This window comes from Passer montanus, unplaced genomic scaffold (assembly GCF_014805655.1).
Source record: "Passer montanus isolate IOZ18808 unplaced genomic scaffold, ASM1480565v1 scaffold133, whole genome shotgun sequence".
NCBI classification, from domain to species: domain Eukaryota; kingdom Metazoa; phylum Chordata; class Aves; order Passeriformes; family Passeridae; genus Passer; species Passer montanus.
In genome coordinates this window covers 197,841-223,252 of record NW_024360166.1, presented here as the reverse complement: position 1 = coordinate 223,252, position 25,412 = coordinate 197,841, and the positions used below count along the sequence as shown (strand labels likewise).

At 42.4% G+C, this 25,412-nt stretch overlaps 1 protein-coding gene and 1 long non-coding RNA gene across 4 annotated transcripts in view; both read right to left on the bottom strand.

Annotated features, from left to right (window-relative positions):
• The window catches only part of LOC120497685 (kazal-type serine protease inhibitor domain-containing protein 1-like), a 119,279-nt gene extending 99,530 nt beyond the window's left edge, over nt 1-19,749 (bottom strand). For all 3 annotated transcript variants that reach the window (XM_039699463.1, XM_039699462.1, XM_039699464.1), the window contains exons 1-5: nt 18,744-19,749; nt 13,007-13,167; nt 12,155-12,299; nt 6,808-10,795; nt 2,613-2,675 (exon numbers count right to left, since the gene is read on the bottom strand). In XM_039699463.1, coding sequence (XP_039555397.1) covers nt 10,650-10,795; nt 12,155-12,299; nt 13,007-13,167; nt 18,744-19,200 — 909 coding nt within the window. In that variant the 5' untranslated portion in view covers nt 19,201-19,749 and the 3' untranslated portion in view covers nt 2,613-2,675; nt 6,808-10,649. The remainder of the gene's footprint in view (nt 1-2,612; nt 2,676-6,807; nt 10,796-12,154; nt 12,300-13,006; nt 13,168-18,743) is intronic.
• Nucleotides 19,750-21,128: 1,379 nt separating this feature from the next.
• Nucleotides 21,129-23,813, bottom strand: LOC120497684. Its single transcript, XR_005626548.1, has 3 exons — nt 23,605-23,813; nt 23,063-23,230; nt 21,129-22,676 (listed from the first exon to the last, which is right to left on the bottom strand). It is a non-coding gene; the product is annotated as an uncharacterized LOC120497684 (long non-coding RNA).
• Between the last annotated feature and the right edge of the window lie 1,599 nt (nt 23,814-25,412).

Here is a 25,412-nt window from a genome sequence, read left to right as displayed (position 1 = left end):
CTCTCACATGCTGATCCAAGAACCACAGAACTGCCAGTTCTACTTCATTTTTATACTCGGGTAACTGATAATTCATCAAAGAAATCATGCAGAAAGCTCTTAATGACACAAACAAGCATTTTCAGGAAGAATTCTGAAATGCAAGTGTATTGCCACAGCCAATCTCTTTAGGAACCCATCAGCTATTTTTGTTTACGCAGCTTTAAGGGCCTCCTAAGGCTCGGTGACAGCGGCCTGTGAGCAGCACGCAGAGCGGGGCCCTCAGGGGAGCAGCGGTGAACAAGGGGCAGCCCGTGATAGGCTGGATTCAAACTCAAACAGGGAACCCCGGCCAATCCCTTTGAACCACGAGTGCACCCATTCCATTGGCCAGTGAGCTGGGCGGAGCTAAGGCCCCAACCAATCACGTGCATAAGCGCGGGAAATTCAAAGTCTCTAGAAGGAGACGCCCAATGGCGAGCCTGTCTCTAACATCCATGACAAGATTTTGTTTTCTTTAGATGCTAATTGTGCTAATTGGCCATGATAAAACATAAACATCACATAATGTTTTTCTAATTACTTTGTCATTTGAAATTTCCTCAGATGTGTGTATTATGCTGTGGTGAATTTGTAAAAGTGTTTTGTTTTTGTTTTTTTTTTCTTGGAGCATCCCTTCCATACTGAAAGAAACAGAAGTTTGAGAAACAGGGGTATCAAACTGCAAGTGTAGAAGAGCAGTTTGAGTTCCCTGGACACTGAAGCTCTTGTAATTAGAAACAAATTTATGTATGTACCATAATATGTAGTGAGTCAGCCTCACTCCCCCCACTCCTGTCTGTCCTAAAACATCTGAACCAACGATTTTTCTCCCCTAAATAATTACTGGTAAATATTTCCATATTATCATGATTGATTTCAAAGGATCAATTTCAGTCTGTGTCAGCCAAGAAAATTTAATTTCTTTTTTATAGGAATATTCCTTTACTTAAACTCATGAGTTCTTCTGCTATCTATTCCTTGAAATCGGAATTCCCTAGCAATTCAAAAAATTAATTCTCACTTTTTGTCAGGTCTGATATATACAGCCACTGGATTAGAAGTCAGTAGCTACTTCATCTGCAAACCTGTATATTAAAACCTTTCACTTTTAATAAAAATAATAGTGGAAGATTGCTAACACCACAGAGCCCCAGGGTAGATTAGGAAGGCAAGAAACAAAGGAGAAAACATAAAGCTTTTTTTCCACTTGTAAGTTGCATGTAATTTTTCATGTGTTAGCTAGTGGAAGAGACCAGGATCAAACATGCACAAGGATTAAGAAAGTTTTTGCTGCAAGAAATTGGTCATTCACAATAATCCCCAGCTCACTGCAAAAGGAAGACTCTAGTATTCACAATTTTAAATCTAGAGCCTTGGTTTTCATTCCAAACTCTAGTCTAAAAATAAGGCTAAATTTCCAGTTGTTGACCAGCAGCTCCTCTGCACTTCTTCACCCACAATAATTAAATAAAGGAAGTGCTGCAGAAAACAGCAATCAGAACTCGAAAGTAATAAAAGTTACACTTGGGGAACACACAAATGAAAGCCCCTCACCCCTCCTGCCAAGGCTCTGGAGAGGTAACAGACTTAATTACACCAAAATGTTACAGAGAGGATGAGGGAATGGCTCAATGAGAAAAACACCTTGGCCTGATTTGACAGTGCTGCCTTACCACAAGAATTTGTCTTTCTTCTTGATTTCTCCTAGTTCAATAAAATAATTATTTTAGCAAATACTGAGATGGTAGGGCCCAGCAAAACTGAGATACAGTTAAATTAAGAAAAACATTAAAAAGAAAAAAAGCTCAGAATTTATACAAACTTTATGGCAAGACATAGAGAGATAGCAGAAAGATGGAGAGACAGCAAAAGAGACGTGAAAGAAAGAAGACTGGAATTTTTGTCTTTGAAGCTTTTTTGGTCACTGGAGCTTAATTGGGTGCCACATAATCCATTTAAGCACAGAATTTATCAAGTCATAAGAAATTAGGGGCAATTATGTGAGCAATTTAGGTTCAACACTGAAAAGCCTCACCTCCTTCAAAAGAGCACACAAACACCGGTATGTCCTTCAGAGAGGTGTCACGAAATGAAGCAGCTCTTTTACAAGACTTTGCTGAAGGTCTTGAATAATCAACTTAAGAAAAGTAAGGACAGAACAAACAATGTTCCTTCCTTGCTAAAACTAGATGGATATTTGGCAGATTAATCATTTGACACCAGAAATTAAAAGTATGGCCCAGCACTAATTGCAGGTCTTATCAGGTTCCTGACTTGCCTCATTTTTTTCCTTCAAGGTTGTTCCTTTTTTCTGGATGAACAGGTCTGAGCACTTCCTCAGGTTAAGATGTAGGCAAAAGAAACTCACGAGCAGAAATACAACTGATTGTTAATTTTGCTTTATGAGTTAGGGTGACTGTGATGAGAGAAGTGATGTGTGTGGTACTGGACGAGTCCCTGCACTAAGAGTTTCCTGTGTCTATATGTATTTTTGCCAGAGAAGAAAGATGTTCTAAACAATTCATGGCTAAGAAATATTTCTCATGAAAGGCTTTACCAGCATCCCTTGCAGAAGAAAAAAAGACACTTACCAGATCCATTTCCTGAGTCAGTTCTGAGAGATCCATTCCTGTTACACAATGGTCCACAACGCCCTATGGGGGAAAAAGACAGGATTGCTCAAACATCAGGCTTTGTAGTTGCCATTTTCCAGAATTACTAGAATCAGATTCTATTTAATATTTTCCAACATTTCTAGAATGAATGGAAATTGTTAGGCTGAAGCTTCCTAAGATGTTTAGAAGGTTTTCAAGCCAAATTTTATCAACATTAATGGAACTAGACCTTCACATTCCCTAATTATCTCTGAAAAACCCTCTCATCATAAATTTTAAGAATTGTCTGATAACAAAAATCCATCTGAAAACAGACTCCAATGAATTGGAGTCTAGACATCCACTCCTACACTTTTCTCAGAGGTCTCAAAGGTTCAGTATTCTAGCACTTGAAAGGTAAGCCACATGAAATTCAAACCATTAGAAAAAATTAAGCTGTGCAGAGATGGAAAAGATCAGAGGGCACTCTCAAAAATACATGGTACCTGTCAAAAAAAAAGAATCATTCTCTTCCCTCCACAGTAGTTTACAAAGCATTGGTTTGAACTGAATGATACATTCCATCATTGAGAACTTCTGTCTAAAAAGCGATGCAGGGGGTGTTCAATATTCCATGTGAGCATACAATTTCATTATCAGAGCTCAAGATCCTTGGAATGTTTTAAAATCAGATACAATGCAGAATTGTGCAATTAATTAACAACATTTAACTGTCTCCATTCAGCTATGCCAGAGCTTTTATAGAACAATTAAATCTGCTCCTTGTTAAAACAACTAAAACCAGCTGCCTCAAAATCAATTAGGCCTTGCGATTTAATCTGGGGAAGATCTTTGTGTAGTTTTACAGCTGCAGTTTGCAGCCTCAGCTCCCCTGGTGTCCAAAATACCAAGTCATACTTGTCAATATTTTCCTGCTATTTGCTGCAATCACACTCCACAACTCTGAAGATCACCTAGAGTTCAACTAAAGAAAAATCTGGCTATTTACCAAGGGGTCTGACTTTTCCCTGTCCTCTGTTTTGTACTGTCACTTGCACCAAAGCACGTAAGGAGAGACAGTTTAGGGGAGCTCTCAGGCAAAAGTTACATTGCTGCCCTATCTGCCTTTTGCATTTCACATTCTGTGAACAGTCCATTGGAATGTTCCTTGGATCCCACAAACCTGCAAAAAAGGAAAATGAACCCTTCCCTTCACTAGGTGTGAAACACTGTGTGCTGAATTACGAGGGGAGCTGGGAAGAGAGCTGCAGACCTGGCTGCTAATCCCTTTCCCATTAATAAATCACACTCAAATTCACACTGGATGAACCTCAATCCAGAACGCTAACATACATATATTTGAAGCTACCATATGCTAATTATTACATATATTAGTATTGTTTAGGGATTATTTCTTCAGTTTTTATGTAAAATTTAATTCATTAGATCTATGGTTTAATTTTCTTTTCTGCAGAAATTCTTAATTTAACTCAAGAAATGTCTTACGAAACTATATTTTGTATTTAAATCACTGTTTTTAATGAGCTGCACACTGAAGAGTCACACTGCAATCATTTTAATAATAAATGCAAACTCCAATTACAGTACATTCATAAAAATAACTGCAAAATGGTGGAGAAGTGTACTTGAGTTCATTTTTAATAAACATATTATTGCAACTTATCTTTTATTAGAAATTCCTAAAGTAATTCAAAAAGTACATTAACTTGAACAGTATTACAAACAAAGTAAGACTGAAATGCAAATGAGAACCTCACTTGCAAGAAACAAAAATTGTTAACTTTGTACTTCCTTACTGAGTTACCAGGATCACCAACACATATACACATAATGGATCATGCTGCAAGTAAATTGCCAAATAGCTTGAATTTTCCTATTGTTTTTTCTCATTAGAAGTGGAGAAAGGTTTAACCTTCACACAGACATGTCAGAAATGTGTTTCTACAGGAGATGAAGAAAAATGAAGGCATTAAACAGAATGGCTTGACAACAGGGGCTGCTATTTTACAACCACACCATAAAGGAGCGCTCTGAAAAAGAAAACCAAGAAAAAGCCATGACAGCTCTATGAACTCTGTGAGGCATCAAATGCCACAACCTCACACAGGCAGCAAAACCACCCTGGTCCTTCCCCATGGGACAATCTGTTTCAAGCAATGCACTTCAGACTTTTTCCACCCCAGTATGAAACCAAGGAACATAAAATGCCAATAACTATAAATGAAGAGGCCCAAACAAAAAAACCCTAAAAATTTGGCAGAAGTGAACAATTTTTCTTACCACCAAACCTTTTTTCTTTTCTTTTTTTTTTTTTACATCAGCAATAATGACTTTGAAGATGAGCTGATTTTTCAGCACATCAATTGTAATTTTACCATTACAATTGTAATTTTAGAAATAACATGAATAAGAGCTTGATGACAAAGAGAACCAATTTAGGTCAAGAAGCTACATAGTTCAGAATGTAATTTCCTGTAATAAAGCATTTTAAGATTAGCAACACAAGTTTTCTATAAAGAATATGAGCTTAACAGTTCTAATAGAAACTTACACAATAGATTTTTTTTTAAGAATTCCTATGGTTAGTACAATAATTAACATTAAATCATTAAACAGGGGTAAACATTTAGCAGCACAAAATACATTACATACACAGCCATTATTGTAGGACACATGACAGCAGTTTTTGAATTCATAGGACACTGGCAGGTAAAACAGTAATAATTCATTCTGGTCTCATACAGTGGGCACTGATTATTTCACTCTGGAACACAGCTCTCACAGCCAGCTGTATTCAAGCTTTTACAGGCAAGAGTCCCTATGAATTTTCTCAATTCAATCTTCATCTTCCCAGTGGGTAATGGACTTTGCAGTGGTTGAAATTCTGCTCTAACTAGCTTCAGACACCTCCTTTGCTCAAACCCTTATCAACAGCTGAAAGGTGGTTCCTAAGAAAACAATTGTGTCAACAGAGATGGGGCAGCAGTCAGACAGATGCTGGCTGCTTTAACTGATTTTGGAGTAGAAATAGACTTGAACAAGAAGTGGCATTTTTGATCACAAAGAACAGGAACTTTTCCCAAGAAACAGATTTACATCCTAATGGAAAGCATTAGATACTATTTCCCACACACACACACACTTGTCATATTCTCATAACACTCAAGAATAAGCTGAACAAAATTATGTGGGTAGTTCTAGTCCCACCTCTCCAGCTCCCTGAAGTCCCAGGCATCTCTCTTAGCAGCCTGCCAAAGTTACCAAGAACCAGAAATGCTGGAGGCCCAGCTCTGCAGCAGCCCACCAGGCAGGCAGCCACGGAGCCAAGCCAACTGGCAGGAAACCAGGGAGGTTCCTAATCGAAGCTTTGCTGACACGGAGAAATTCCCACAAATGTTTTGATTTTAAACAACACTTGCTGACTGAAAACACTCTATTAATAAAGCTCAACCAGCTCTACCCAAGAGCAATTTGACAGGCATAACTCCTGAATTGTCACAGTTGAGGGAAAAAAATTTAATTTAGTGGTCCTTTTATGTGCCATGCCTTGTACTCAAGTATTTAAATAAATGCCAAAAATGACCTCTCTCATGCTGCCGGAGCCTTGCTGTCAGCGGTGGAGCAGAGCCACAAGAGATGCCGGGCACATGCCTGACAGCTCAGTGGGTGTCTCCCGAAGCCCTTTCCCGCCCCCGCTTCCTTTCCCCGTCGTTCGAGGCCGCTTCAGCGACTGATGTTCATCTCGGACAGGTTCCACAGCCTCTGGTTTTCGGGGAAGAAGTGGCGCAGGAGCCCAGCACTGCCTTCGGGGAGCAGCGGCACGGAGGAGCAGGTGCGGCAGCTTCCCCCCGGCGTGGAGCGCCGTGGTCGCAGCCGGGAGCAGAGCGCTGGGAGCAGGGCGGTGGGAGCACGGGAGCGCCGTCCGTCCCGGCCCCGCACGGCATCCCGGCTCCACGCGAGTCCCGGCCCCGCCGCAGCTGCCTGGGCAGGGCGGCTCCCGGGCACCGTCGGCCCCTCTGCCCGGCCGGCCCTGCGCATGCCGTGGCCCCCGCCCCGCACCGCCTGAGCGCAGCACCGCGGACCTCAGCACCGCCCTCCCTCCTGCCCCGAGCTCCGGCCCGTCCCCACGCACGCCCCAGCGACCAGCCCAGGTCCCGCCGGGCGCACCCACCTGGACGCGCAGCGCATCCTTCCGAGCGGCCCATCCATCCTTCCGAGCGGGCGGGCCCTGCGGGGCCGCGGCAGAGCCGGGGCCGGCCGGGGGTGCGGAGTGTGCGGGCCGGGCGGGGGGGACCTGGGGCGGACCGGGGGCGGACACGGGCGGAGGCGGTGCGGGGGCGGTGGAGACACGGGCGGTGCCAGCTCCCCCCGGAACCAGCGCGGCTGGAGCCTCGCGATGATAAAGGGCCTGAGCAGTTGATGTTTCCCTGATGCTTTATTGACCACATTGCAAAGATTCCCATGTGAAGCCTGGTAGCCCCGAAGAAGGGGCCCACACTGGTAGAATGTTTCTGGAAATGGAAATTGCTTTAGACCTGGAAGGAAAACATGAACTGGGTGTATTTGCTGGATTCATCTTCAGCAGTGGGGTCAAGAAACAATTATTATGACAATTTAATCAGGGTAGGAAGACTGGTTTCTTTGTACATGAACTATCACAGTTGAATCACTGAACCATATGCTTTTATACAAAAAACCCCCTTCATTAATTGTCTGAAGCAAAATTATGGAAATGGGGTTAATAAATAAATAAATAAATAAATAGTTCAAGAGCAGAGTCTGTGGATAGCATATGTATCTAAGTGTGAGTGAGAGCTGGGCTTCCTGCAGGATGAGCCAGTTTCCAGCTTTGTCTGGAGTGTCTTTGTTCCTGGCCAGAAACATCTGTCCCCCTGGCCTGGGTCTCCTGCCTGAGGTGACGGCTGGGCAAGGACAGAAGGGAGAGCACAAAGCTATTCCACAGGGCAGGCAGGGAGCCCACGCTGTGTTCAGCTGCACAGGTCAGCCCTGGCACCCACTTTAACCATCACTTGAATAATTTGAATCTCTGGAACACAGACAATTGCCTTTCTACATCCAATTTCTGCCAGCTATATCCTGATAATTTTAAGGGGAAAAAAATTTCTCCAGCTAAAGAATTAAAGGATTCCTAGAGTAATAGCTGACACAACTTGAACACAGCAACTAATAATATTAGATTGTGAAAGTACCCCAGCCTATGTCAGGGTCTTGCCCAAAGGACCTCCTGCAGCAAGCAGTGGAATTTCTTTAGCAACTTCTGTACAATTCCTTTACCTTCACAAGGGAGGGGGAAATGACGCAGTGAGGATGCTTGTGTGACAGGAGAAAGCTGTGCTATGAAGTTCAGATGTGCATGTCACAAAGTCTAATAGTCTTCTGTGGAAGCTCAGTTAAAGAAGTCTTTAGGTGCGCCTTGCAAAATACAGTACCAGGACTAATACATCATTTTCAGCTCAAGCCTGGCTCATTCCCCACTGGGTGGAATAAACCTCCCTTCTTGAACTTGCTGTTCCTTTGGGTTACATGAACACATCTGTTGCTACAGGCAAAGCATTCACAATTCATTGAGATCCATTGCAGGCTACTGCTTAGAGAGGACTGAACCTTCTCCATGCTTTTTTAAATTTAATAATTAATTACTTGATTAAAGCATATACACAAAACCAGCCATTTGTGTCCCCTCCTACAAAACAGAAACTGTAATTTTTCAAGGTATCAGTGTTCTTTTTTTTTTGCATCACACCAAATTTTTTCCTAAAATGCAGTTTTCTTACTGAAAGGAATGGCTGACAATTTACAAGAACTTATAAAATATATTAAAAATACAAAGAGAGAGAAATGCAATGTATTTAATTTAGAATTCTTTGTTTTGGGACTGTTAGCTTTTCTTAAATACACAAACTCCATCAGGACAAACACTTGCAGGTATTTGCTAGAATTCTGCTGCACATTTTCTCATTCAAACATTCTTTTCTTTCTGTTTTTAATTTTCCATTAACAACAGCAAAAGGCCCTGAAGAATTCTTATATCTTTCTATGGCTAATGATTTCAAGATTATTTTCTTGCCATGTACTATATCATACCAATCTATATTGCCACCATTTAGTGATTACTTTAGTAATCTAATTCATTAATTTGCAATGCAGATCACAACTGATCTTGAGGATATGTCTGCATATTAAATAGTTCCATAAAAAGTAATCAGTCATTTCTATCAGATAATTTAAAGTTAATATATAGTGGATAAGCAAAAAAAAGTTATTAATATATCACTAAGAAGATCAGGAAGAATCCATAAAAATAAAATCAGTAATTAAATATGAAGCCACTTCCTATTCCTAATTAAAACTAATTAATCTTTTTCAATAACACAATGACACACTTTCTTCTCATAAGCTGACAATACCCCATGAAGCCTGAAATGAGATAAATTATTCTTTGGTTGTTTGCTGGACAGAGGTCAATAATACCTCAGGGCAAACACTGTCTATAGCTAATTTCTTAAAGAATTTCAAATTGAAAAGAAAAATCTTTCTGCTAGCAAAAAAAGGCATAAATAACACATTAAAAGAAGAATTTGTGAGGCAGTGTGTATGCATTAAAAATCCTACACAGTGTGTGTGTACAATGCCCTTAAAGGCTCCTGTCATCGTGAATCCAGCTGGTGGGCAGCTCTGTGTGTGCAAGGATCATGCATGGGGCTGTGCCTCGGCCCAAGGAGCCTGCTCATAGCCAGGCTTTCCCTGCAGGTGCCTGAGCTTCTGCTGCCTTAGTCCTGAACATGTTCAGTAATTTACTGCTGTTCATCTGTCCTCAGCCAGTGGGAACCAAAGGTGTAAGTGCAGGGTTGGTGTCTTCCATTACCCATTAACTCAGAGCCAGCCTTCATATCATTAGTTAAAAAAAGCAATTGGAGAAATTTCTCAGGGTGCTCACTCAGCCCTTGGAAGTGCTGTGCTTTTTACTCCAACTCCTTTGATGTCTGGTTCATGGGTCAGTTGGAAAAATGTTCATGTGTTCTGGTGGTTTGCTGCTCTTTCAGCAGCCTGGCAATGCTGATAGCTCAGGGATAGGAGCAACTTGTTCATAGCCCCAGACAAAACACAGATCCTGGCTCCAGAGTGCAATTCCTGTGTTTTTGAAGGGCATGCATCGAGCTACAGAGCAGCTGCTGCCTTTAAACTGCAGGAATGCCCACCAACCAGCATCCTGTTGAGGGGGGAGATCACAATCCCAAACCCTGAACTGCTCCGAGGCTGCTGGGAGGGAGCTGTTGCTGTGGGGAGCAATGCAGGAGCTGTTACAAGAAGGAGCCCAAAGGTGTGCTCAGAGGTTTGAATGCACAAGGAATCTTTTCTGGCTGTGTTTGAGTATTGACTGTAAAACAGTACTTACTGCCTTTAGACTGTGATTGCTTCACGTACCTATTAACAGTAAAGAAAAACATTCCCCAAAAGACAGATAATTTACCTTTGTGAGATACAGAAAATTTCAAATGAGAAGGAAAATCCTGCTGAAACTTTCAAGAAAACATGAACTAAGGAAATTAAAGACAGTTTGCAACCTCCATACTTACTTAGGCTTCTTGCCATGTGAACCATCTCTTGATATTTCTTAGTACTTTACCAATAAAATGAAAATTGATACAAAATAAAAATTTTGTTTAACTGTTGGCATTTTTGCTCAACAAATTAGAATATATGAAAGAAATTACAAGATAATTTAAAAATTAATATAAAATTGTATCCCTTTGGCATACTTAGTAGAAAGGTGCACACTGAAGCATTTCATTTAATAGTCTAAATACATGGTGTTACAACTGTTCTTCTTACTTCTGGTGAGTAGCATGATACACTTCATCCAAAGCTGCATTTCAGGAGGGTGGATACAAAAGTGAGTATGTGTGTTATCAGAAGAGCCATTTTCAGAACAGAGACTACTGGTAAATATAACAGTGTGGAAGGATTTGCACAAGAGATATACAAAAATTATTAGTCAGAATTGTTTTCATTATCGTAGTTCCCGGATTCATATTCTTCATCATCTTCCTCATCAGAATTGTCATAATACTCCTCGTATTCAATGCTGTAGCTCGCGCTTCTACTGCCAGCAGTAAATGCAAATGCAGGAGACGGGCCTGCAAGATGTAATTGAATCCAGATTAAATTAGCGGAAGATAGGAGCACAGAGGAAGACTTGGGTTTGGATTTGTACAGCAAGCCCAGATTTTCTGAATCCCTGTTATCTATGAAAAGGACAGGGGTTTTAGCCGATAGCTTGACCTCATACCATGGAAGGTCATGAGCAAATTTCTATACAGAACCATGGAATCCCAGAATAGATTGGTTTGAAATGGATCTTAGACCTTATCTTGTTCCACTCCCTGCCATGGGCAGGGACACTTCCTCTGTCTCAGGTTGCTCCAAGTCGCGTCCAACCTGGCCTTGGACGCTTCAGGGATGGGACAGCCACAGCTTCTTTGAAAAACCTGTGTCAGTACTTCACCACGCTCTGAATAAAGAATTTCTGCCTAACATCTAATCTAAATCTCTCCTATTTTAATTTAAAACTATTCTCCCTTGTCCAACCACTATCTGCCTGTATAAAAAGTCCCTCTCCCTCCTTCTAGTACTCCCTGTTTAGGGACTGGAAAGGTGCTGGGATCTCCTCAAAGCCTTCTCTTCCCCAGGGTTAACACCGCAGCTTGCTCAGCCTATCCCTAGAGCAGAGGTGCTCCAGCACTTGGAGCATCTCCGTGACCTCCTGTGGAGCCACTCTAACAGGTCCATGTCTTTCCTGTGCTGAGGACATGTTTAAAATGCATTTAATTCCTAATTCTAATAAACTATGGTATCAGTCTTCTGTACCTCCTGTGCATCTTCAAATATTCCCAGAGAAAATAAAGCTTTGAAAGCCACTTATAGAAACTGGACAAATGACAAACTCCCCTAGACCAGGAGGTAAATATGACAATGCATCTTTATGCTGAATTTGCAGGAAAAACAGTTCTCCATAGAGGAAGAAGGTTATTGTTCTGCAGGGCTGGGCCCAAAGCAAATCAGTAGCAAAGCTATTTCTTACATTTTTTGAACCACTCTCATTGAGGAACAACAACTGTTTCCTTCCTAATTTTATGAAAATAAACAACTAAGCAAATCTGCCATGATTCAAAGACCCTCAGTCACCCCATCTGTTGTTCTGTGTCCTGCTAACATCAAAGGACTTCTCTGGGATAAGGACAGTGGAATAATGTGCCTCAGCTGTATGACTCCAATCCACAGCTTTCTATTTTCTGGAAGCTGGTATAATTTGCAGCAAAATATTACTATATAAACTGTTAGGGGATAAAGTAAAATAAAAGCTTGCAGAAGAGTGAAAATATGGTCAGTTTTGGGTATTTTCTCCTATGCTTCATTTTCATTCCAACAACCCCATCATTTGCAACCTGCTTTGTATGCATTTTTATATTTTTTACATCCAAATTTTAAAAAATTACCATCAATGACTTTCAGTCTTGCAGAGGCATATGTTGCACCATGCTTATTTTTGGTGTAGCAGATATAAATGCCTTCATCTGATTTTTTGAGGCCTTGAATCTGCAGCCAGCCTGTCACACCATACTTCTGAGGCCCACCTCTTGCCTTTGAGAAGAAAAGAAATGGTTGAAATTAAGTAGCTAGGAGACACCATGATATTTCTCAAAATAATTGTGGATGGACTAAATATCATTACAACTTTTGGGGTTTTTTTAATGCCATCATGCTTTGATTCTGCTTATTCTTGCTGCATTGCGTTTTACCTTCTTGTTGCTCTGCACCTCGGAGTTCATGCTTTCCCATCTCTGCTCTTTCACCTTCACTACCTTGCACAGTGCTCACATTCCTGCTCCCCTTCATGCCACTCTTCCCCGTGCTCCTCCTGTCCCTTGTCCCAGCAGCACTTACTGCGTCTTCAAAGCAGCTCAAACTCAGGCTGAGATAGGGAGTGAGTCTGGGGGAGTTGTTAGGGCCAAGGGGATCCTTTTTTAGGGCCAAGGGGGCCTGACCAAGCTGACACTCAGCAGCCAGGTTTTATGGATTGGTACGACATTCCATGGGCACTTTCACATTTCATGACTGTTTCAGCTGGCTTGGAGTAAAATCTCCTAAAGAAGCATAAGTGGTACCCTGGCTGTTGTTCCTTCTGCTGGGACTGCCGAAGCACTGACAGAAATCATCATTCTTTGCATAGTCACAGGGCCCCTACTTGGAATCTATTTATTTCAACAGTGTTGTGTTCTGGAGGAGGAATTCACAGATAACCCTGCTCCTGTTCCCAAACTGTATGGAAAGGTAAATTCAAGTTTTACCTGAACGGAGACATGGGTGTCATCTCCTGGCAGAAACATTTTGTTCCCCTTTTTTTTCCATTCAAGCTGTGGCATAGGATAGGCCGACACCTCACAGCCAAAAATGACATCATTGCCAGTGTAATTCTGGGTATCCTGAGGTGGCATAGAAATAACAGGAGCTGCAAAGAACAAACAAGGTGCTTTAGGAGACAGTACACAAAGAACACAAACAAAAGGTTTGTTAATATTAATCCCTGCTTCACAGGATATCATCAGATTGTGTTTACCTTTTGGGTCTCACACACTGTGAAGAGCCACATGGTTCCAAGCAACTTTTAAAGCTCAGAAGACCTTGTGTCTGTGTTTTCTGAAAATGCTTATTCAGGTCTGTTTTCCCCGTTGCAGATGATCGTGGAACCCAAGCTGAAATTGAGAGCTTAATTTTGCCCCATGAGCTGTGATTGTGGACCAGGCTCGGGCTCCCCGAGCAGAGCCACCAGTGCCCGACCTGGGCTTCAGAGGAAACCACAGGAAATTCACAGCGCATGAGTCACAGGGTGATTGGATTGTGTGACAGCTCTGAATGTGTCACATTTTGGTTAGCTGAAAGCCAACACACTGCTATTGCTGACGTTTTCTGAGTACATCATTGCCTTAAAGCTGCTAAAAATTGTCGAGCACTGTTACCTGTGAAAGTCACAAGTTACAACAACATTAATGAATTTTACATTTATCTTCAAACGCTATTGATGTCATCCAATACTGGTATTAAGAATGAAAAGGATTGAAATTCAATTATTTCTGTAAGGTTTCATGTTATGCTTATTATACTTGTTACATTACCACTTGTTTCCTCGTGTTCTCGCACTGCCACCCCCTCCAGCGTTTATTGATTGCCTCGGAATTCTCCTTTTTCCCTTTTCCCGAAGCAAAAGCAGTCGGCCGCCACGAGAGGGAGCCAGGCCGGGGCTGGGAGGCACCGGACCCATCCCCGGTGCTTCCACACCTGATCGCGGGCGCGTCCATCCCGCCGAGCGTGCGAGCGCCTGCTCATCTCCCGTCTCCGCAGGGGATGAGGATGTCCGGCGCCAGAGACAAAACAGTGGATTTGCTGTTAGCACAGATTTCCTGTGTTGGATAACTCTGCTTTTTTCCCCCCGGTCTGTTTGTCGACAACAAGAAAACTTTTGCCTTCTAAAATCTGTTTTCTATTTCCAGACCAGTGCTCAAAAAGGAATGCATTTACTGAGTGACTTGACTTGTATTGAATTATTTTTTTTCCACACATCCCAGATGCTTGGAAATAGAAACTTCAAGTAAATAATTAATAGATTTTTACTTGCAGTATTTGAATCAATACCTAGGTGCAGCATTTATTCTTTGGCAGTTGAAACTGTAACAGCCTGTTCCATGTTTTCAAGCAACAATTTATAACACATTTGTCAATTTTTAAGGATTAGTGTGTGTGCAGAAAATATTAAATTCATCCTGATTAAAATTAATTGCAAATATACATAAAACTTATCAATATTCCCATTTATAAATGACTCATTAAACAATCTTGCTACTCTTTAAAAGTAAGTTTTTTCAAACTAGGAAACTTAAATCCTTAAATGCTTGTTCCTTCATGACAACTGTACATTCAGAATTTCTTAGTTCAAAAATCTTTATTCAAATCAGCATTAACTGGATATCTTGGATGAGAATTTTTTTTGCCTTTGAACTGATCACAGAGGGTCTGATATTAAAATATACTTTAAAATCTTAAAATGAATTGAAACCCCACTCCTTTTAATGATAAGTCCACTGTAGTTAAGGCTAAAATGTACAAAAGAAACCAAAAATCTACATTGACTCACAGGAGTTTTTTTAATTGTTCCCACACAGAGACAGTGCAAAAAACTTTTCAAATAGGCAGATATTGCCTGGTGAGTATTTTTGTTGTGCTGCTAACTCAGGTGTCCTGTGGATCCCCTGCCAACACGGACGTGTGGCCAAGAACTGGGTCCTGCCCGTGTCACTGTCCCCCGCCATCACTCAGCCACCCACGGAACACACCTGGAGTCTGGAGTACACAAAGGTCTGAATTACAAATCCACATTACAGCTGTCCAGCACTGCTGTGCACCAGGATAATTCCACACTAGGAACACCCTTCTTTCCATTAACTGTGAGGAGAATACAGCGGACAGCTGGGAAATGTCTGGACTTGGTCCCAGTCCTGCAGCTGAGTCCAGGGCTGGCAACACCTGAGACCAAACCCACAGCAAGCAGCAGTTCTGATCTAACCAAACTGCCCTTTGTGAATGTCAACACACCACCAGTACTTTCACTGTCCACCCAAACTTCAGAAATAAAACACTACCTCACAATATCTCACAATATCTCACAATACCATTTTGCTGTGTTTTGTGGAAGAAAATTAAAGTAACATTCTACAATTTAAACAGAAGTTTATAAACTTTAGTTTTGAGTGTTTTGGGTTTTGTGTTCAGACAAATTCTCTCATGATATCTCTGTGTATTTTGTTTGCATAACTGATTAGAAACAGAGCTGTACTGTTATGATAACGTGTCATTTTGATTCCTGGAGTAGATAAATTTTTGTTGATAGCTAAGGAAAGTGTTCTTGTGTCCTGGCATCCAGAGCTGAATGGGCAGGAGCTTCTTCTTTCCTTTTATGGTCCCAGTCAGTCATGAATTTACCCTCTGCATAATAGAAGATGTAAACCAGAAGCCAGGAGAAGTCGAAATACTTTTACCTTTCACAATCAACCTGACATCACTCCAGACCAATTAATTACATAATTAATAGGATATTTTTTCTCACATTGTATATGATTAATTTTTGCTAATGTATGTCTGATTAGACAGAAATGGCATAAATTTTTGTGGCTTATTTGTTTTTATTCCAAAATTTACATTTAAAATAAATCATTTGACACAGCTAAATATAAAGAGGATCACTGCTATATTGTTCTGTTAGTTCATTAAATTATCAATGGAAAATGTTTGAATGTGAATGGGGATGGTTTAAGTGTGGAGAATCTGTATATAATCAATGTACTTGGAAACCTTGGTAAATTATTAGATAAACTGATCAAAACTAGTTTTCAGGAAAAGAAATAATTTTTCCATGATTTTTTTAGTGAGCTAGGCCTTTTTCTTCTCCTTTTTCTGGCAAGAGAAGAAAGATGAAAGGCTGTATTCCTCTGATGAAAGGAGTTTATTGTTATTTATTTATTCATTGGTTGCTGTATACAATTAGTCCGTTTGGCATCAAGAGGAAACAGCAGATGCTTTGAAGGAGAGAAAAACAAAACAAAGTACTTTGAGCTGAGTGAAAGTTATATTTATAGCTTGGTACCAAAGCCCTACAGGGCTCAGTGTTTGTTTCGCATGCAAATTGCCCTCAGGACAGCCCGTGCTGCAGCGTTTGCTGCTCTCAGAGCCAGGATCCTGCTGCCTTTTGTCACCAGCTGCCCCCGGAGCGGAGCGCGGTGCCCTGCGGGCCCGGGCTGGGCTGGGGGCTCCCGGGACAGCCGCGCCCGTGGCGGCCCCTCCGAGCCCGCTGCAGCCCCTCCGAGCCCCTCCGAGCCCCTCCGCGCCCGCTGCAGCCCCTCCGAGCCCCTCCGAGCCCCTCCGAGCCCGCTGCAGCCCCTCCGAGCCCCTCCGAGCCCGCTGCAGCCCCTCCGAGCCCCTCCGAGTCCGCTGCAGCCCCTCCGCGCCCGCTGCAGCCCCTCCGCGCCCCTCCGAGCTCCTCCGCGCCCCGGGCTCCGGCCGGGCTCTCAGGATTCCGAGGCAGCGTGGGGAGCGGCAGCTCGAGGACAGGAGAAGGGCATTTGTGACCCTGGTCGCTGCCAGCCCAGCACCCTGCCCAGCGCGGGCATGCTCCAGCTGGGGGCTTTCCTCCGCCACAGCGTCTTTCTTAACTAAACTGCGCAGCAGTGACACGGCTGTGAACTTGCCGCAGGCTTCTGTACAATTCAGTAAGCCGAATGGTGAGGATAATTCTCTGCATTCCTGGAGGGAGGCTCCGGCTTTTCTGGGGAGCCAGGGAAGCAGTGGGAAAGCGCTGGGGGTGATGCCTGCGTACGGAGCAGAGCAGCCAAGATCCTTCTGCTGGAGGAGCAGCAGTGCGATGCGCCTCGGGGGCGACTAGGGGCTGCTGGATGACAACAGCAATTATAAGCGGTAGTACTTCCAAATTAAAAAGTCTCTTGTACGCGGCCAGTTCTGTTAAATTAATTAGAGGGACCACTGCTTTAAGCCTGTGTGCCTGAGCAGCTGCTGCTGATGCAAACTTACTCTCGAAGGGAGGGGCACTTCTGGCCAAAATCTTGCTGGAGGGGTTATGCCACAATAACTACTGCTACTGAGTCCCAAACAAAGACTCCTTCCCAAGCTAACAGACTTCAGTTGTACTGCAGGCTGGCGTGCATGTCCCTTTCCTGGCAATCCTCATTTCCCAGCTTAATACCCTGATAGCAAATAAAGGATTCTCTAACGGATCCTTCTGTTGCAGGTAGAAAGAGGAAAGAAGCCTGATATTAACTGTTCATCACTTTTCCTAAGTGGTCAATATCCCTTGTTCATTCAATATAAAACCACAGTCTAAGACTGCTAGAGAAGAGCAGGTGATATATATTCGAGTTACTCCCAGTCTTTTGCCCGAGCTGCAATTTCAGATTCCCGGAGCTGTGACCCATTTGTGACCCACAGACCTCTTCTACTTCATTTGAGAAAATATTTGATTAACTTAAAAACCCACAGTAGTTTCTCATTTAGAAACAAACAAAAGCCTCTTCACATTTTCATTTTATAGTCCTAAGTGATAGATGCCCAGTAGTAATGAATTGTAGTAATGCAAAGAAAGAGAACAGCATATGAGCAGGGAGCAGGAGTCCCCTGTACACGCACCTAAGAATCCTTCCACTAAAAATGACCAGAGACAACTGTGCACTTTAAGAGTCCTTTAGGGAAATTGTTTCAGCTTGATTTTGTTTTACTATTTTGATTTCTCTTTCATGGGTTAGCTAGATTTTATGATGATTCTGAATTGGATTAGTTTGGACTTTTTTGGTAAAAAGAACAGAGCTGTTAATGAAACCCTGTCTTCTTCTATTGCCCCTGCTTCACTGCTTACCATGTATCCTCACAGGCAGATACACACATGCACACATGTACCTGTGTGTGTATATGTATACATGTATACACAGGAGATATATATCTATATATATCTATATCATAGATATCTATCTATATCTATATCTATATCTATATCTATATCTATATCTATATCTATATCTATATAGATAGATATATATATATATAAAAAATGAGGTCTGCTTTACTATCACCACTCTAAAATTAAATCAGTCCTGTTACAATAACAATGATTTGCCTATTCCTCCCAGACTATCCTATCTGTTTACTGATTCCCAACCCCACATACAGCTTCTGTAGGAAAAAAAATCATGCACTGATTATTCAGAAGAGACCCAGGTTGTAGATTGATGCCTTTTTAGCTACCATGAGATTTAATCCACTAGTCTAATATAGAGGTTTATAACTGGCAAGATTAAGTACCAGATGCTGAAACACATGTTTAACACAAAGTAGCATTATAACAGAATAATGATAATTGTAACAAAAACACAGTATTAGTTAATGACATTAGGCTAGAGTAACTAGTAGCACATCTGAAGATAAGAATCAGCTGATTTTTCAGTTTGGAAGTGCCTCTGTACACATTACCTGATTCACATGGCCCTTTATGTTTCATGCTGATGTTTCTTTTCGCAGCGTAAGCCTTGTTGAACTGACAGATGTTTTCGTAGGTTTTCCCATCAGGTCCACAGATGCTTTCTTGAGATTTGCACACACACTGGGGTTCAGGGACTTCCCCAAACCTTGCTTCATCAGCATCCAACCTGCACTCGAGGTGATCCCCACACTGCCCATAAAAATGATTGCCCTGGTCCAAGTCGCAGATCTGACCTTCCACGTTCCCACATTCCGGACAGCAGCCACAGCGATCCAGCACAGCCCCGGCTGGACAGTCCTTGGGCTCAGAGCAGAGTGCCAAATCACATTTTCCACAGCTATCTCCTTCCCTTAGCAGCCTCCACCAGCCTCGATGATACAAGGCAGGGAAACTCTGTGAAACCTGTACCAGTGCTACCAGCACTGCTGTAACCATCCGGTGCTTCATCTCGAGAGTGTAACAAAAAGAAGAAAAGGTCCTTGGAGTAAAGCCAGGGAGAGGAAAAAAAAGCAAACCAAAAAAAGAGCAAGCTAGTGAGAGAAAAACATCACAATCCTGATTTTGTTTTAGAATATAAGCTGTACTCCAAACACAGGCTTTAAGGAAAAATTAGTATCAGATTCCTAAGCTGGAACTGATAATAAAAATGCATAAAGACCCAGCAGCTTTTCCCTAATGCAGTTTGGAATGTGAGTACTGCTTGCACAGAGACCAAACTGCCCCTTCTGACAGCTGAGTTGAAGCTCTCTGAAAAGCTGTTTGCTCCATGTCTCATTGAGCCAAATTTGCAAAGCCTTGCTCTACTGGAACGTTACATTGCAGCTATTGTGGAAAGGGGAACAGGGAAAAGGAGTGTAAAATGAAAAAAGTCACTGCTATGAGTGGCCCTCCCCTACATCAGGCAAAATAGATGTCCACAAAAAGATGAATATGTGTACAAAGTAGCACCCAAAACCCCAGTGCCCTGGGGCTTAGCCAGTACTCTAGAGACTAGAGCTTGGTGCAATACCAAATGTGATCCATTCCTGATCACAGCTAGAGGCTCTGAATTAACACTTTATTTACAGGCTCTGTACAAGCAAGAGGCAATCCAAGTCAGCCAGCATTGACTTTAAACTCTCAGGTTTAAGATGAAAGATGCCTGTAATCATTAAAGGACCCATTGTTTGTCTCTCCATATATTTTTTGTTCAGTGTTTATGGGTGTCTGTGCTTTGCAACACAAAATAATGTGGTCCATGTTTGGCTCTAAGAACAATGTGCAAAGGTTTACAGCAACAGGCAAACGTGAGCAAATTGCTATAGCTTCAGAAGGAGATTCTTCTGAAGTGTTAGATGCTGTGCTCATCTTTTCAAAGCACTTCTTGGCCTTAGTTTCTTAAGATGTGCTTACACTGCAGGTTCTGAAGGAAAATGAAAGAGGTAGCTTGGATTTCTTTCCGTGCTTTTCTGTGTGTATATGGCTGCCAATTCAGGGAGATGCCTTTGCATGGTCATTTCTCACCAGATGTTGCACTCCAAAGACGGAGTTCTTTCTCCATCTCAAGATTTAGACATGTTCCCTATCTCCTGGCAGAAATCTCCCTTCCTTTACCCTGCTGCTGAGATTTTGCAGCCCACAGGCTGCTGTTATCATTGTTCAAACTACATGCAGCTCATCAGCAATTCATCTTCCTGGCTGTGGGGGTGGAAGTGAAGCATCATGGACCTGCAACCCGGCAAGCATGGCCCAATGCCATGGGTCAAGGATCAGCACCACCTACAAAGGAAATGTCTCTGGGTGCTAGCTTAAAATAACCCTACGAGCATCACAGTTTGAAGACAAACACATAAAACTAGGACAATGTTAACAAGCTGTAATAAAAGAGAAGTCATGCTTCTGGCCTACTTTTCTTAAAATCTTCCAAAAGCAGCATTTCCTCATCTTTTTTTTTGTTCATGGTGTGTAACTCCTTGCATAAGCTCAATGAAGGATGCATTTTGTTGTACCAGCCTTGCATCCTCTGGTTGCATTCACAAAGGCAAATCTTTTGAGGTCATGTATTTACTTTTCATCCCAAACATTTCCACAGTTTTTCCTAAATTCAGCTCCTGTACCTTCTGCACCATTTGAGATTACCTCTTCATCTGAGTTAAGTAGCAGGCTGCTTCAAAATCACAAATTCCTTCTCCTAAAAAGCACAAAATTAAATTTCCCCAGCCTACACTGGTAACACTTCTTAAAGCCAGCCTGGAGGCACCTGCAGGGCACTGAGTTTTTTCCTCTGATCACTGGGATAATTAATATTCCATATGTGCAAGTTGTTGCTTTGAACTCTGAATCAGACTGTAAACATGTAAATTATGTGTGTAATTGATGCTTTTAAGATTGAGACTCAGAAAAAAAAAAGGTAACCTCAATTTAATGGGAAATTGATTATTTTGTCCTGTTTGATGCGTTTTATTTCACATTTCTCTATCAAGTCCTAATTGGACATTTAGTTTTGCATTATAGGGTCTAGTCATCACACTCTATTTTATAATCTGTCTGTACAGCTGTAGGGGATGAGTACATATAGGACATATGCTAAGGCTCATATGAAGTAAAGGGATGTTTATAAGGGTGAAGCCATGTGAGCAAAGTCGAGCCAAAGCAGGAAGGAGGTGCAGGCCAGCAACACCCCTGGTAAGGGTGAGGTTTGTCTAGCATCTCTCAGGAAATCTGGGATCTTAGCGCTGAAAAACAGTGAGTGTATTATAAGGAAGTACCTTCTGTGAGCTGGCACAGAGGAAACCCATCATAGATATCCTAGAAAGCATTCTTGGCATTTACCTGACTCGTGTAATCTGAATTCTTGGTGGGTTCGGCCACTAAATTAAGAACTGGAAGTGCCCTAAACAGCTGCCACCTGGCAGATGATCTGCAGCTGAGGGTTACTTGGTCACAGATTCCTGAGATCACCTGGAACAAATTGAGGTTAAAGCACTGTGGTATGACATGGAGAAATGGCCTGGTAAATCTCTGAATGTCTTTCATTATCAAGCCAGCTGTGACAAGCTGAAGAGAACTCCCCACATTGGATAGATGTGTGGCAGTCAGAGCAGAGCGGGGGGAGGGAGAGAGAGCAGGACGCACAGCTGGGTTTGAAGAGGCACATTAAAGGCATAGTCCCATCTGCTTCAGGAATAAAATATGCATTATTTCAGGATGTCTCTAATCCTTGAAGCTTGCTTTGGTAGGGAAAAGTGTTGATTTTCAGGACAAACCTTGAATAAACCCTAAGTATATCCCAGAAGGAAACACAAGCAGCAGTGGATGAATGTCACCACTGGAGCTGCAGGACAACCAGCACTGTGCCCTTTGCTTTCAGCCAGCAGCCCCCCGGTGCTGCCTGCAGGGTAAGGGCACTGGAGGCTCAGAGCCCCAGAGAGGCCAAGAGGCTGCAGTGATGGGGAGCTGGCCACCATCAGCTGGGAAATGACACCTTGGAGAATCATGTCCTGAACAGGGAGGTGGAGCAGCATTCACATGCCCTGGTCTCAGCAGGAAGGGCTGTGTGGGCTGTGCAGCAATTTCCCCGGCTTTTCCTCAGTATTTCCATATGGCATGATCAGTGCAAGGAGTTCTGCCGCTTTCCTGTGGAGACATAGGTTGGATGATGGGCAGGGAGGGGACACAGCAAAGCAGCCCAGGGCTGTATTACATTCAACTTCTGATTTGTATCATGTTGTTCTGCTTTGTATCATAACAGGTAAGGTATGTGGCTGATGCAATTTGAAATTCTGTTGTTGGTGACTTTTGAGGTACTGCTCCTTCAGACAAAATATGGTTTGGTTCTTTATTCTGTTTTTATTTGTGTCAACATCAGTTTTAAGTAAGTGAAGGTTTATAAATTCAGCTCCAGCCAGACTTGCAGACCTGGTTCCTACATAGGCACAGGAGTCCTGTAAGGAATAACAGCAAAATACAAAATCTTCCATGTGTTCCTTCTACCTTCACTGTCCTGTAATGGTTCCTCTCCTTAAATATCTGGAGTCAAGTTTAGAAACTAGAGTGCTCTGTCTCTTAGGCTGTATTAATTACCTATATTTGAGGTTCCTTAGGAAATCTTGGCTGACTCACTGTGTTTCTATGCAAGGTATTTTATACTTGCATTATGTACGCAAAAGAAGCATTAAAGAATGTTCAGCCTGTTATACTGGCTCATAGCAGGCTACAGGTGGCTGTGCCCAGTGGGTATGTGTATCACCTGCTACTGTACCCATCTCCTAGGAAAACATTTCCCCCCAAAGTATCCAGAACTGAGCTTCAGTCAAGGTGCTTAGCTCACCTAAGAGCAGTATTTAATTTTGTTGAAGTAAGTAGTAAATGGGGATGACTGATGCCATGTGCTGGTTCCTCCCAGAAGTGCTGACTGGTGCAGTCCTGGGATCTCCAGATGGGGCCTTTTCTGGGGCCAGTCCAATGTGCTGACACTGCTTTCATCTCATCATTAGTGCTGTAAGCACATTAACTGTAAGTTAATCCTACTGTAACATGATTATTAAATCCATTAATCAAAAGCAGGAGATTCATAATTAACTTATTCTCCAGCATCAAGTAAATGATTCTGCTATGAGTTTTAAGAAAGCAATTGTTCTCTAATATACAGTGGAGCTATTAGACTATAATTGTATAATTAAATTATAATTTTAAAAATAAATTTTGCATATTTCAAGAAGATTTTAATTATTTTCTTTGTAGGTTAAAATGTAGGTTTATTTTTTAAGGTTTCACATATCATTTAAAAAAACCAACCAAAATTAATGTCTGTCCTCTACCTGTAAGCTAACGTTTCCATGAAAGGCTTTGACCAGACTTTTGGTGACTCACCTTGCACCTGTCTCCAACAGTGGCTCACTGCAGATTTCTCCTGTTATGTATTTCAGCATATTTATTGTTGGTCACAACAGACAAATTTTAACTTGAAAAGATGAAAGAAGTGGCTGATAGCACTGTGCTGGTACCAAATGCTGGGTTTGTTTCAATACAGGCTTACTGACTCATCTTCCTACAAGTTATTTCTTTCCAAGAAGGCCAGATATATCAAATGTTCTTTTCAAGCCTGTTCAGTGTCTCTTGTCCTTTAAGTAGACTAAGTTTCTGAAAGCTCTGCAGTCTTACCCAGAAACACCCGAGCCTCCCATCCCAGAACAAAAAGGTGGTTCGCAAACATCGGCAGCTGTTAATCAAGCATTTCCCTGAAGTCATTCTCTTGAGAGGTGAGAGTTGCAGCAGGAGACTTTCACAGAAAATACCCGGAGGACATTTCACCCATATGCCCTGCCCCCATTTACAGTCTGGCAAAGCCAGCCTGCTCCTCTTAAGCCTTTTTCTGTACACTGCCATCATGTATTGCTGTAGAGAAGCAAAAGCCATCATTGCTCCTCTTCCTGTTGAGAGGAAGCCACAAACTTTTGTCCACCTTCTGCCTTTGTTTTGGGAATGCCTTTCTGTTATGTGGGGTTATGGGTTGGAGACAGACACACGACACAACACACTGATCCATCATCAGCAAACAGCAACAAGTTTATTATGGCTACCCTTTTTATGGGGCTTTGAATCTTCCAGGCCCAGATAGCTGATTGGATAAGACCTCTCTCTGCCCAGCTCTCTGGCCAGTGCGGTATCTGTATTTAAGTTTGAACAGGGTTGGCTGAGGTCTCTGTTACCTCTTTTCTAGAATGAGCTCAGTCAGCTGAATTGGATTTGTTATGGCCAGATTTATCTTGTTCAGTTACAAACTAGCTGTGCTGCAACATTTTTCCGTTAGCCCTCTATTTTGCACAGACCACAGTACTTTCATGTTTTACTGCAGATTCACACAGAGTGAAGCAATTTTTTTGTCAAAGGCAGTTGCTGTGTACATCACTAGATACAGCAGGGCTTCAAAGACACCAGAGCTTGGGGAAAACACATCAGACCTTAGCCCACAAACCCAGAGAATAAAAGAGCAACACAAGAAAGAGTCTTGCACATGCTGCCAGCTACAAGCAGCAGGACAGAAATGGGGCAGTGGGCTGGGGGGCCTGCAGGCAGTGGGCAGCAAAGGGTGGGAAATACAGGTAGGGCTCTGGGTGGCACTCACTTACCTCTGCCACCAGGGTGTGGCAGGCATGAAAGTGTCAAGCAACATCCATGTGTGCTCCTTGCTATTCTCAGCCCCTTCTGGGTTCAACATGCATCAGGATGTTGGAAAACTGGCCTGGCTCCTGCTGCAGACCTGCAACAAATATGCTCTAAGCGTTTGGAGAGGAGCTGGAAGAAAACAAAATAGAAAACCCTGAAGCCACATGGTTCTGACTTCAACAATGTTTCAAGGTGATTTTAGAAGACAGTCTGAGCAGCAGTGTAATCTTGGCTGCTGTGGGTGCCCATCCCTCCCTCTCCTACAGAGGCAGAGGTAGGAGGAACAGGAGGAGGCAGAAGCTCAAAGTTGACGCTGATGCTGCTACCAGCAAAGTTCTTCAGAGTGGCAACCACAGCATTTCCTGCGAAAGTCTAATGGAAAGGGAGATCTCCAAAACTTGCAGACAATGAATACAGAGTAATTTTTCTTGGCAACCTTAATGTTGATGGATAGGACAGTTTGCCTTGTCCAGTTTATATAAGAGCAGCTGATATAAAATTACTTCATAGCT